Source organism: Zychaea mexicana, assembly GCF_025766255.1.
Source record: "Zychaea mexicana strain RSA 1403 chromosome Unknown BDB00scaffold_143, whole genome shotgun sequence".
Classification (NCBI taxonomy): Eukaryota; Fungi; Mucoromycota; class Mucoromycetes; order Mucorales; family Lichtheimiaceae; genus Zychaea; species Zychaea mexicana.
Genome location: NW_026516806.1, coordinates 39,949 through 50,821, shown reverse-complemented (window position 1 = coordinate 50,821; position 10,873 = coordinate 39,949). Strand labels below are relative to the sequence as shown.

The following is a 10,873-nucleotide window of genomic DNA, read 5'->3' as shown; positions in this document are numbered from 1 at the left end:
TTCTAATCGATCGTTGATATTTTTTTTATTCAACTCCACCCCCTTCCTCTTCTCCCTCCCCCCCTTTTTCCCAAAAACATCGATTTGCAAACCCTCTCTTGATGAATTCGGCGCTTGCTCGACGAGGAAGCAAGTCTGCCACCACTGCGTGCAAACAACACCACCACCCTAATCGAAACTATTTCAGCCATTCGTTTTTTCGTCGAGATGCACTTGCACGACACCAAAATATTCGAGACATTTCCATGGTTTGGCTCCTGACAGCTGCCACTTGTTCTACCCCAACACGCATGGGTGCCTGTCGATCCATCATTGCAACGACAGCTACAACAACCGCAGCTCAACAACGACGAACTTTTCGAGCTAGAAGTGGACAGTTGGCGTCAGCATCACGATCCATGGCCATGGTAGATGTTGACTCACCTTCCTCACACAGTGCATTCTCGACAAACGACCCAACAGCAACACAGACATCATACAAACGATTCCACCCACGGCGCATTGGCAAAAGCAGTGATCTCGACCGATTGTTCCAACACCTTGCTGAATCAAGCCAACAGTTAGGCCCTGAACGCGTGTTTAAATCTCTCAGAACAGCGCTGTACCATGCCAGTGGGTACAGACCTGAGCTAGCATGGCGAATATTTCAACAAATGATAGAACACAAGGTGACCGACTTAATGGGCGCAAATCATTATGGACACTTGTTGAACATAATAAAGTATGGGACAGACCAGGCGTCGGTTACAAGGATGCTAACGGTGCTGGATCATATGCGGGAGGATCAAAAGACATTGATGCACTATTCTCAAGTCTTATTTGCTATGAGTCGAGTGGGGGATGCATCAGGTGCATGTACACTGATCAACGAAATAAAACACCAAGGACATATCCCGCCATCAAGCCATTATACGTCATTGGCAATTGCAGCAAGGAACGACAAAGGACATGGTGCCACCCAAGAGGCAGCAGAACTCATGATGGACGCCATGAAGAAGGGCGATGTGGTATTGGAGACTGATGCGTGCGTCACTATGATCAGCTTATTGTCAAGGCGGAGGACGCAACAACAAATGACGGCTACAGTAGAGGATGATGGGATCGATAGAACAGTCAAGTTCTTGGAGGCGGTGGAATATGCACGCAATAGCAAGAAAGAAGAGGATGATACCCCGGCAGTCACAAAGTCAAGATACAACGTCCACATGTATACGTCGCTGATATCCGGTTTGGCAAACAAGGGAGATGCCATAAATGCAAAGCGATTATATGACGAGATGCGGCAGCAAGGATTAAAGCCGACGGTTGCTACACGAACAGCTCTGATAGAGGCATATGGACGGGCAGGCGATTTTGACGCAGCATTGAAGTTGCTCAATCGCAAGCATAGACATAACAATGCCATGGTGACTTCTGTTCTGACCAATGCGATACGGCATAGCAAGTGGGATGTGGCGGAGATGTTGGCAGCATCGTGGATTGAAAGGTTGGAAAGTGCAAAGACGGACGACAAGTTGCGGGCAGCTTTATTGTGGGTCAAGGTCAAGTGCGATTTGGACGATGCACGGACGTTCTTTGACACGTTATATCACAAAGATTCATCATTTGTTAATTCGGTGATGGTGAACCACTTGGTCACGGAAAGTGGTAATCGGCGATCCAAGCAAAAGGTTGAGGAGTCATACAACCTGCATCAATCGACGAGAACGCCGCCATCCCTACGCTCGCAGCATCTGCTGGTGGATGCATTGTTCAAATGTCGCGACGTGCCTGCAGCCTTGACTGCTTTCATGAATATGCGGCGGCAGGGCGTACCGGATGATATCACAATGGCAATGGTGGTTCGTGGTCTGGTCATGAATGACGAAGATACTGTAGCCTGGAACGTGTTTCGCGCTCTTAGGTCGGACAATCTACAGCGAAACTTGCGGGCCTATACCAGCATGCTTAAGGCGTTTGCAAAGAAGCAGTCTTCCGAAGGTGTCGTCAGCAAGGAAATACTTAGCATGTGGCCAGAATTACATGCGGTCCTATCAGGCAAGGATCCCGCCACTGCCATCGTACACACGCCGCCTTTAATGACACCCCTGATCAAGGATCCGTCTCAAGCATACCTCCTCTTCCGCGAAATGACCGGTTACCAGACGCCCAACGAGTATACGTATACCACACTTATTGCGTGTTTTTCAAAACACAGTCTTGCTCGGGCGACCGAAGTATTTTCGCACATGTGTGCATCCGGGGTCGTGCCGACGATACAAACATATACGGCAATGCTACAAGCATGTTCCATCTTCCGAAGCGCACGGAGTGCATTGTTGGTGTTTCGGCATATGCGGGATCAGCAAGTGACTCCAAACACGGCAACGTGGCACTACCTTCTCAAGGCATTGGTCCGTGCACGTGTGGATCCGGCAAAAGTAGATGAGATTGGACATATGGCGCGTGAGTCGATGGCAAATAAAAAGTCTTGAAATTTCTAAATAATTACTATTATTATATTCTACACGAACTATTACAAACTTTTTTGTATCATAAACAAAAGAACAACATGTACATTTTTCCCCTTCCTTTCTTTGGAACAAACAAGCAAATCACAAGCGAAAAAACAATTAACAAGCTCAATTTCGATCTTTGAGGGAATTAGCCTCTAATCTTTGTTGACACAGGTGTTGCTGCTGTTATTACTGGAAGAGTTAGTTTTGCTCTTGTTGTTGCCGTTGTTGTTGCGTGAGTGAGAACGCGAATCAAAAGGTGGCATGTTGATTGCTGTTGTGGTTTCATTGGCATCGGTGACGGAGTGCTGCATATTTCTTTTTTCGCTATCTGTCGTTTGCTGACACAGATACTGGATGATGACGATGACCGGAATGGATAGCCCGTGCACAATCACCGAGGATAAGACAATAAAGTAGACGACAGCAGCCAAAGCGGGTTGGCTGCTGGTAATACTGGCGGCAGCAGTAGCGTAGTAGAATATTGCTCCCACACCCATGGGACCAAACCATCCAGTGAACACGGCCTCACGCCAATTGTTAATGACTGGATTGATCTTATATACGCCTAGTACGATAGGTACTCGTCGAAACAACAATACAAGGATAGCAAGGACTACGAGGCGCCATACAGAGATCTCTGCAAAGGTCGGGAATGGCTATTCCACTGTCGTATCAGTAAACTGTTTGCTCCAGCGAAAAAAAAAAGCATATATCACCGATGATTTATCATTACATACCATTGTGACCCCAATATATGCAAACACACCGATGTTTAAAACAATGTCTAAAACCTTATTGTGTGGATAGCGAATATCATGCAAAGTGATCTCCGTTAGCCCAACCAAGATAGATAGTCCAGCTCAACCTTAATACAAAAAACACGCACCTGTAGAAAAGAACCTCTGGAAGCAGTTTCACCTTTAAACCACTCGTCCCACGACAGGGTGCAACCAGCCATAAAGCATGCAAGCAAATCATCGCTTTTTATACACGCTAATGCACCAAGAAGCAAAAACTGAATAAAAAAGGGGTTAACCCGGGTCACAGATGTCAACTCCCACATTGTATCTGTACTAAACTCACTGTAATCATCAGGGGATACACATGTAGCGCCTCCAGCTCAACCATATCCCTGTATATTGTGCAAAAAAAGCAAATTTGACAATACGGCTTAGTGTGTGTATGACTACAATGCCAGATCGGGGAAATCATTTCACCTTATACCTTTCATAGCACCATTTGATCAAAATTCTTGCTAAATAGCCTACAAGTAATCCAAGCGCAATCGACGCTGCGATTTCTTGTAGCATTATGCTAATGAACCAAGTCTTGAATGCTTCGCCAACAGGCATCTGCATCCAGTAGACCGCGATAAATAGGAACGGATAACCTAGTCCATCGTTTGCTCCACTGTTTAAACAGTTTGTATACTTTTAAGTATAGGATGATGGTTTCCATTTTCATTTCCTTGAATGAGAGCAACTTGGTTCATACCTTTCAGCGGCGATCAAGTCTCTAATTTCTCGTCGCACGTATTTCTCTGCATATCTGCCCTGAACTATTGAACTTGACAGAACCTATATTATAGGATTCTTCCTGTATTAGCGATGCATAAGAATAAAAGGGTGCTAGCTGCACGCTGCATGATATCGATTCTACTATTCTGTACATACGGGATCTGTGGGCGTAAAGCATGATGCAATCATAAGGGATTCTATCTGTATACATAGAGCAAAATTCAAAGTCAGTTTTCTGCACACTGTTCCTCGCTGATCCTGCGTGATGCCCTTTGACATTTTTTTGGTTCTTTTTGGTTGGGTGACTCTGTAGTCTTACGTAGCTGAGGCCCGGAATCATCAGGTAGACAAGCGATCCGCTTACAAACCACATGGATAACATGACGGGAAGTAGCATGACTAGTAGTGCCTGGAACTGGTCATAGATATATCGTCCTGGCAACGCAGCGCCTGTCACCATCACTTGTATCGCAATCACTACTCGAGTAAACTCGGTCGTAATGATCTCTTGGGAGCCCCACAACTCTACATTGACCAGATCGAGACAGTATGGTCCAATAATCATACCGAATACTACGGCAAAAACTATATTGACGGGTTCCGTTCTTGTTAGTTTGAGAGTGGCAACAAGAATGCTGTACAGCATATAAAGGACCGATAGACGTACTGGCTTCGTTCAAGTATAGCTTCTCCCGGATTATATTTGATGTTGCAATGAATATCAGGGAAAAAGCACCGAAAAGCAAGAGAGTAACGTCAAGAGGTGAAGCCATACTAGCAATGTAAGGTATTATATGGAACGCAATCAAGCGAAAAGAATCCAACAACAGTAGTAGGCAAGCGAAAGAAACACCCGCGATATTAGATGGGGTTGAACCTCCTTTGTATTGCTGTTCGGATCTGCCCTCAAACTGCGCCGAGTCCTCGCCACTACAGCAGCTACTAATGCTGGTGGCGAGCTATTGGCCTCCTCTATCTGGCGTTGTGCGTCTATGTTGATATACAGTTTGGGCTGACGAAATCCAATGGCCAAAACTAGAATTTTGTTTTACAGTAGCTGTCGGGCAGATGTGCAAAAGTTTCCTAATTATTCGCTTGTGAGTGTCATGATGTGCGCCATTTTTGCCCACAGGCAACTGGGATTGTCGCCTCTTCCATATTTGACCCCTATTTTATTTCTTGTTTGCATCTCGCTCTCTCTTTATGTCCACTACATAGTGCCCTCTCCCCACTCCTCCCTTTGCGCCCATTCTCCACTCCCACCCCACCCCCACTACAAAGAACTGCCGAGTCTCCAGACAAAACGTATGTCGATCCGTGTTCCGCGCGCGTTGCGTCTGATGATGAGTTTCGCGTTCTTTTTTTTGATGCGCTGATACAATGCGTGCAATGCGCGTGTGCGTATTGCGATGTGATAATGCAGAAAAATGTGGAATATTTTTTAGAGCAAATAAAGGAACCCATTGTTTTCTTTATCGATAACCTCTACTACGGCCATAATCTCGTCCATTATAGTAAGGGTCGCGTGCTCGAATGTTGCGATAAGAAGAAGAAGATGAAGAGGCTGCTCTGTCCACTAAACCATCCCGCCTTGACATCCACACCTGGTCCTCGTATCGCACCCGATGGTAGCGGTCGTAAGACGGTACTGCTGGCGGTGGCGGTGGCGGTGGAGTTTTACGGACATCGGTGCGGTGTACAAGGTTTTGAGCTACGGGTCGACGTTCTTTTGAACGATGTCGCTGTCGTTCTTCTGCTGCAGGTGAAGCCGTCGTTGCTGCCGCTGATGATGAGGGCGGTGTTGTTCTTCGTCGTTTAATACTACTGCTGTTAATATTCCCAGCGTTGGTCGCAATGTCACTGTCCCTGCTGCTCTTGCTTTTCGCTAATACCGGGCTGTCCCACGTCGAGTCCCCGGTTTCACTATTATAATAGTACGTTTCCCCTTTGCTAGAAGTCATTGCAACCCACGGTTTTGGCAAACTTTGGCCCTTTTTTTCTGCAAAAGCGCTGTTCATCGCTGCTGTTGTTACCGTCGTTACCAGTGTCCCATTCTTCTTGTGGCTATTATTTTTCTCTGCTGCTGTTGTCGTCGAAATGAGCACTGGTTCCATCACTGCCTTTTCCTCTTCTTCGTCTGCTTCTAAAGCAATGACAGTTTCCTTTTGCTGTTGCTCCCATTTTGACACTTCGGGTGTTGGGTTTGAGGTTTCTGTTACTGTTGCCGTTGTTGTTGCTGCTGCGGGTGCCGCTGGTGTTGGGGCTGAGGCGGAGGTTTTGTATTGGTCTTGCTTTTTGTCAATAATACTGTGTTCCTTTTTGACTGAAGAATCGCTAGTGATAGTAGTTGCGAGGTATATTTTTTTTTCTTTCGTCAGCATAATTGACCGTCGCAGTAGTAATTCAGCAGGGAATAGGTTGTGTCCCGTCTGCCCCAAGTTATCAGCTGTCTTCAAACCTTGATGATGCGTTCGAGCGATGATGTTCCTGAGTAGTGGCAGTCGTGCCATGGCGATAACGACGTTCTGAATCATAATAACGAGAACGCGACGATCGGTGTTGTTGGCTGTCGCGATGATAATCACTGTATCGGCGGTGCGAATGCATTACTGCTAGTACGACTCTTGTATCTTTTTAAAATTGGATTGATTTGTATTGAATGTGTGTGTGGATATAGAATAAGGGAAAAGAGGGTGGGTTTTGAAGGACAGCTGATCATTCATTTCGGGGTTTTTGGAGTCGTGACCATTCATCCCAAAGAAGGCAGAGTGCACACATGGTTTTTCTCCGTATATGACAAATGTTTTGCAAGGAATTGCATAATAAGAAAATAAGGCGTTGTAACCATCTTTATCATCTTACATAACATATACAGTGCGCCGGCCGTCTGCATATGTCAGATTACGGTCCAGCACGCGCTATTGCTAGAGATTTGCAGCAGCAGCAGCCGAAAACAGAAGATAGTATTTTATCGATAGTCTCGCATGCAGCAAGATTTCATGTATTAGCAACAAGGGATGGAGTAATCACGCTTTTAACTATAATTGAGTACAAGGTCACTATACGAGACGTGTCACTAGGCACACTTTACGGAGGCCACACTTTGTATTAATAGCTTTTTAACAAAACAAGATATTTTGATGAATAGAGCGTCTGCCTTGTGCATTTTATGCTAAGTGATTTGCGCTCAGGTGATGGCTTAGGAATCACGTCACCTACCATTGTTTTCTTCTTGACTGTGTCAATACTGACGATATCAGCCAGAAGCATAATATCACGATTCCCCTGGTAATGGGCTTATTTCGGGAATGAATCCTAACACTCGGCTGGGTGAAATGACATCAGGCAGTGAGGATACTGATGAATTGATTACATACAGTGTAATAGGCTTTGTGTACAAATCACACGTCATTTTTGCACGTTTATGTACCAATACTCAGGTTTTGATGCTTCTCAAGTTTTTTTTGTAAAAAAAAAAAAGCTAAATATCATGCGGACTGCTGATATTTGATCCCATTCTTACGTACATATATACACACAAACTAATATGCGCTCTATATCTTCCACTTGTAGTCAACTCAATGATTATCAGACGTATAATCAGTTCGTTCGAGTCAAAGCTTTTGTACCAGAGCCCTGCTAAAGATTCTAGTATCAATTTCAAGCATGATGTGGTAGTTTGGATATATATTTCAACAACAATGAAGCACATGCTATCAGATTAGAAAAATGAGGAACATGTTGCCAAAGAAAAGCAGAAAGCATTAAGTCATATTCTGATGTCGCAACAAGAGAAAGTCATCATAATCAACATCATCACTTACTATGATGGCCTATATCAGTCCACCACAATATGTATTCAAGTGACAAGTGAAAATTCTTGGACCTTTTTCACAGTTGTTAAAGCAATGTTTAATATAGTTTGACTGCCAAACATATACAGTAAGTGTAAGCATTGTTTTTCGATTGCTGCTTAAACATAATATCATAGAATCATTGACAGCAGCACTAGATCGACCATCTTGCTTTGAGGTACCAAACATGACTATGTACATCTATTAGATAGAATCAACAACCAACGCGGCAACAACGCCCTAGAGCCACGGAGTCTTAGAAATGTTGAACTACATATATGAAATGGCGACCAGGCACGAGGATTAGCAACATACTGCACGGACCAAGGGAACAGTGTCATTGACTTGTTTATTTCAATGAATAGCGCCATCTCAACGCCCGACCTGCAGATCCTTGACCAATTCCCGCTCAACTCCTCTCACCACCTATGCACACATGCGTTCACACCACGTATACCATAGTAATCTCCCATTACACCAAATGCACCACGCCATCACTGGAAGTTACAGCGTCTTGTTAAACCGGAGGTTAGGGACCTATATATTGCCCAGTTCAAAACCAATGCAAAGGGCCTAAACGAGATACTCGGATGTCTCACCAAAAGTACCTCCACGATTCCCAACACAACCGCCGTTGAGTAGCTATATAAGCCGCGAATTTACACCCGCTCTACTCGACGCTCTTGATACAAGCGTCACGCGCTCAAAAACACTACGGAGAGATTGGAACTGCTTTTGGCATGCTGGTCTCCAACCAAAAACAGAGCAACGCGAAGCCGCATATCGACACTGGCGCAACTCACCTGATAACTGGGAAGTACGCGCACGCCTATGGATACAGTATACTACTATATGCGAAGCATTTTCTGTAAAAGTCAGACGCACACGCAAACTTGCTTTCGCAAAGCTGCTGGCGACGAAAATATCACAGGAGCTATGCTCAAACCAATTGCAAAGCTCTGTCCGTCGTTTTGCGTAAACTGTTCTAGCTCTGTTGGCACTGGTCCTGGGTTTCTATTTTTTGACGCACAGCCCAATATGTCCCCATTCACGAAAGGCATAGCAGCCGCACCTAGCAACTACAGACCAATCAGTCTAACCAGTGTGTTTTGCAGAGTACCCGAGCGGTGCTTACTACCTAAACTTCTAAGCGCAATGCCTGCACCAGATACTCCTGCCCAAGGTGGTTTCCGCCATAGACGTGGAGTATTCGACGAGGAATCGCACTAAACATGCTTATCCGCGAGTATCAACGCCAATATGACGAAACTACCAGTCCTATGCTTTTGTGATATCAAGCAAGCATTCTACTCAACATCACGCGACATAATATGGTCAAAGATACAGGGCAAATCTGCCGAGCGCTCTTTTTCATCTCGTCCGCCACATGTTTGACGTGCCCGTATCTCAGTCATCCTCTATAACCATCAATCCCGCTACATCCACCCGGCACGTGGTGATCTGCAAGGCTCCATCCTGAGTCCACTTCTTTACGCTGTCTTTAAGGACACGCTGCCTCGCCGTCTCCGGATCTCTAAGTACATCAAAAACCATCGCCCACTTCAGCATCGCACTCCACCTCTTATGGGTGTATCTGAAGCGGCAGCTCAAACACAACTCCACAGCGGTAGCAAGAATGGACGTCCGAAGAGAGTTAGGCCAGACACCCACCGAATCCTCGTTCCACCATTACTATATACTAATGATGTGGTATTCCTAGGATCCCACAGGATATGATACATCTCCTACAAGTCGCCGAGCAACATTCGAGAGTCTTAGGCTACTCTTGGCACCCCGTTAAATGCGCCATTATCGATTACTCCCCACCAGTCAACCAACCACATCCTACATTGCGTATCTACAACAAACCACTGCGCACCGTCGAAAAATTCCAATATCTTGGTATTCCATTTATCTTTCAGGGTATTGACGCTCAGTAACTTATCAGCCAACGCACCACCGAAGCAACCGGAGGGATGGCTCTCCTGCGAAGACTCGGTGTTCATCGATATGCCTTGAGTCTTTGGCCCGTATTACGAACATATCGAGCTTTCATCCGCCCGATTTTTGAATATGACCTTGCAAATACCGCCCTATCAGCCACTCAACTCTAAAAGATATATCAAGTAGAAAACAGCTGCGTCAAAATGACATTCAATCGCAACACCACCACCTCATTTCCTACGATCGTACCTCTGGTGGTGCTGCCCGATCTACCATCTATGCAAGCCCGCAACTGAAACCTCTAGTTAAATTTTGTTACCCGTCTACGCCCTCTGCCTGTATCCAGCATGGCTAGAATAATTGAACTCTCGCTGCTTTCGAGTAAGCAAGGCGACGACCATTGGAGGAGAATAGCTACCACCAATCCTCTGCACCAACAATATCAGAAGCTCAAGAACAGGAAAAAGAACAGCCCTCCGAACGACGCAATGGAATTAACGTTCTGCCAAAAGCGGGATGAAGAACCTGCCCGTCGGCGCAGCTCATTCAAAACCATCCGATGCCTCCGGCCATCCAGCATAGTTGACCACATACTCTATCTAGCCGCTTTTCTTACAGACCGTCGTCGCCTCATCAGATGGAGAATGTACTGGCTACCATCCTATCCACTTAAGGATCGTCGTCGCGGAGCACCCCGCGTGGAAAGGGAGCACTACGCCAGCTGCCCATCTCTCACACCACTACTCAGCGGTTGTACACGGCCTTCGGCACTACCCTAACAAATCAAACAACGAGCTACATACTATCGACCATATCATGAGCAACTACCGCGTTCCGATATAGGATTGTCTCGCGGAAAATGGATAACGACCTGGCCGGCATTACTTCGCGTGCTACGTGAAATCGACAGCTTAAGCCGCTCGGACACTAACTACGACACAAATGAACCGGCATCCGAGGAAGCGCTAGACCTGGACAATGTGGCTTCATCACCATCATCACCATCATCCCCACATCCCTCACTACACTCATATCATAGCGTGTATAGACAGCTTTTCTC

At 45.8% G+C, this 10,873-nt stretch overlaps 4 protein-coding genes across 4 annotated transcripts; 2 read left to right on the top strand and 2 right to left on the bottom strand.

Annotated features, from left to right (window-relative positions):
- Nucleotides 1-404: 404 nt before the first annotated feature.
- Nucleotides 405-2,474, top strand: BDB00DRAFT_774632 (uncharacterized protein; the record flags this gene model as incomplete). Its single annotated transcript, XM_053120173.1, has 1 exon — nucleotides 405-2,474. The coding sequence occupies one exon, from the start codon at nucleotides 405-407 to the stop codon at nucleotides 2,472-2,474; it is 2,070 nt and encodes a 689-aa protein (XP_052973605.1).
- A 176-nt stretch (nucleotides 2,475-2,650) lies between these two features.
- Nucleotides 2,651-4,788, bottom strand: BDB00DRAFT_878659 (Cation/H+ exchanger; the record flags this gene model as incomplete). Its single annotated transcript, XM_053127763.1, has 9 exons — nucleotides 2,651-3,154; nucleotides 3,236-3,282; nucleotides 3,417-3,513; nucleotides 3,582-3,630; nucleotides 3,723-3,908; nucleotides 3,993-4,075; nucleotides 4,172-4,216; nucleotides 4,335-4,600; nucleotides 4,683-4,788. 9 exons carry the CDS (start codon nucleotides 4,786-4,788, stop codon nucleotides 2,651-2,653), a joined length of 1,383 nt encoding a protein of 460 aa, XP_052973604.1.
- Nucleotides 4,789-5,244: 456 nt separating this feature from the next.
- BDB00DRAFT_854527 (uncharacterized protein) lies at nucleotides 5,245-6,744 on the bottom strand. Its single transcript, XM_053125685.1, has one exon. The coding sequence runs from the start codon at nucleotides 6,547-6,549 to the stop codon at nucleotides 5,488-5,490; it is 1,062 nt and encodes a 353-aa protein (XP_052973603.1). The 5' UTR covers nucleotides 6,550-6,744; the 3' UTR covers nucleotides 5,245-5,487.
- A 1,482-nt stretch (nucleotides 6,745-8,226) lies between these two features.
- On the top strand, nucleotides 8,227-9,099 carry BDB00DRAFT_878657 (uncharacterized protein; the record flags this gene model as incomplete). The annotated part of the gene is made up of 3 exons (XM_053127762.1): nucleotides 8,227-8,320; nucleotides 8,475-8,709; nucleotides 8,859-9,099. 3 exons carry the CDS (start codon nucleotides 8,227-8,229, stop codon nucleotides 9,097-9,099), a joined length of 570 nt encoding a protein of 189 aa, XP_052973602.1.
- Nucleotides 9,100-10,873: the final 1,774 nt, after the last annotated feature.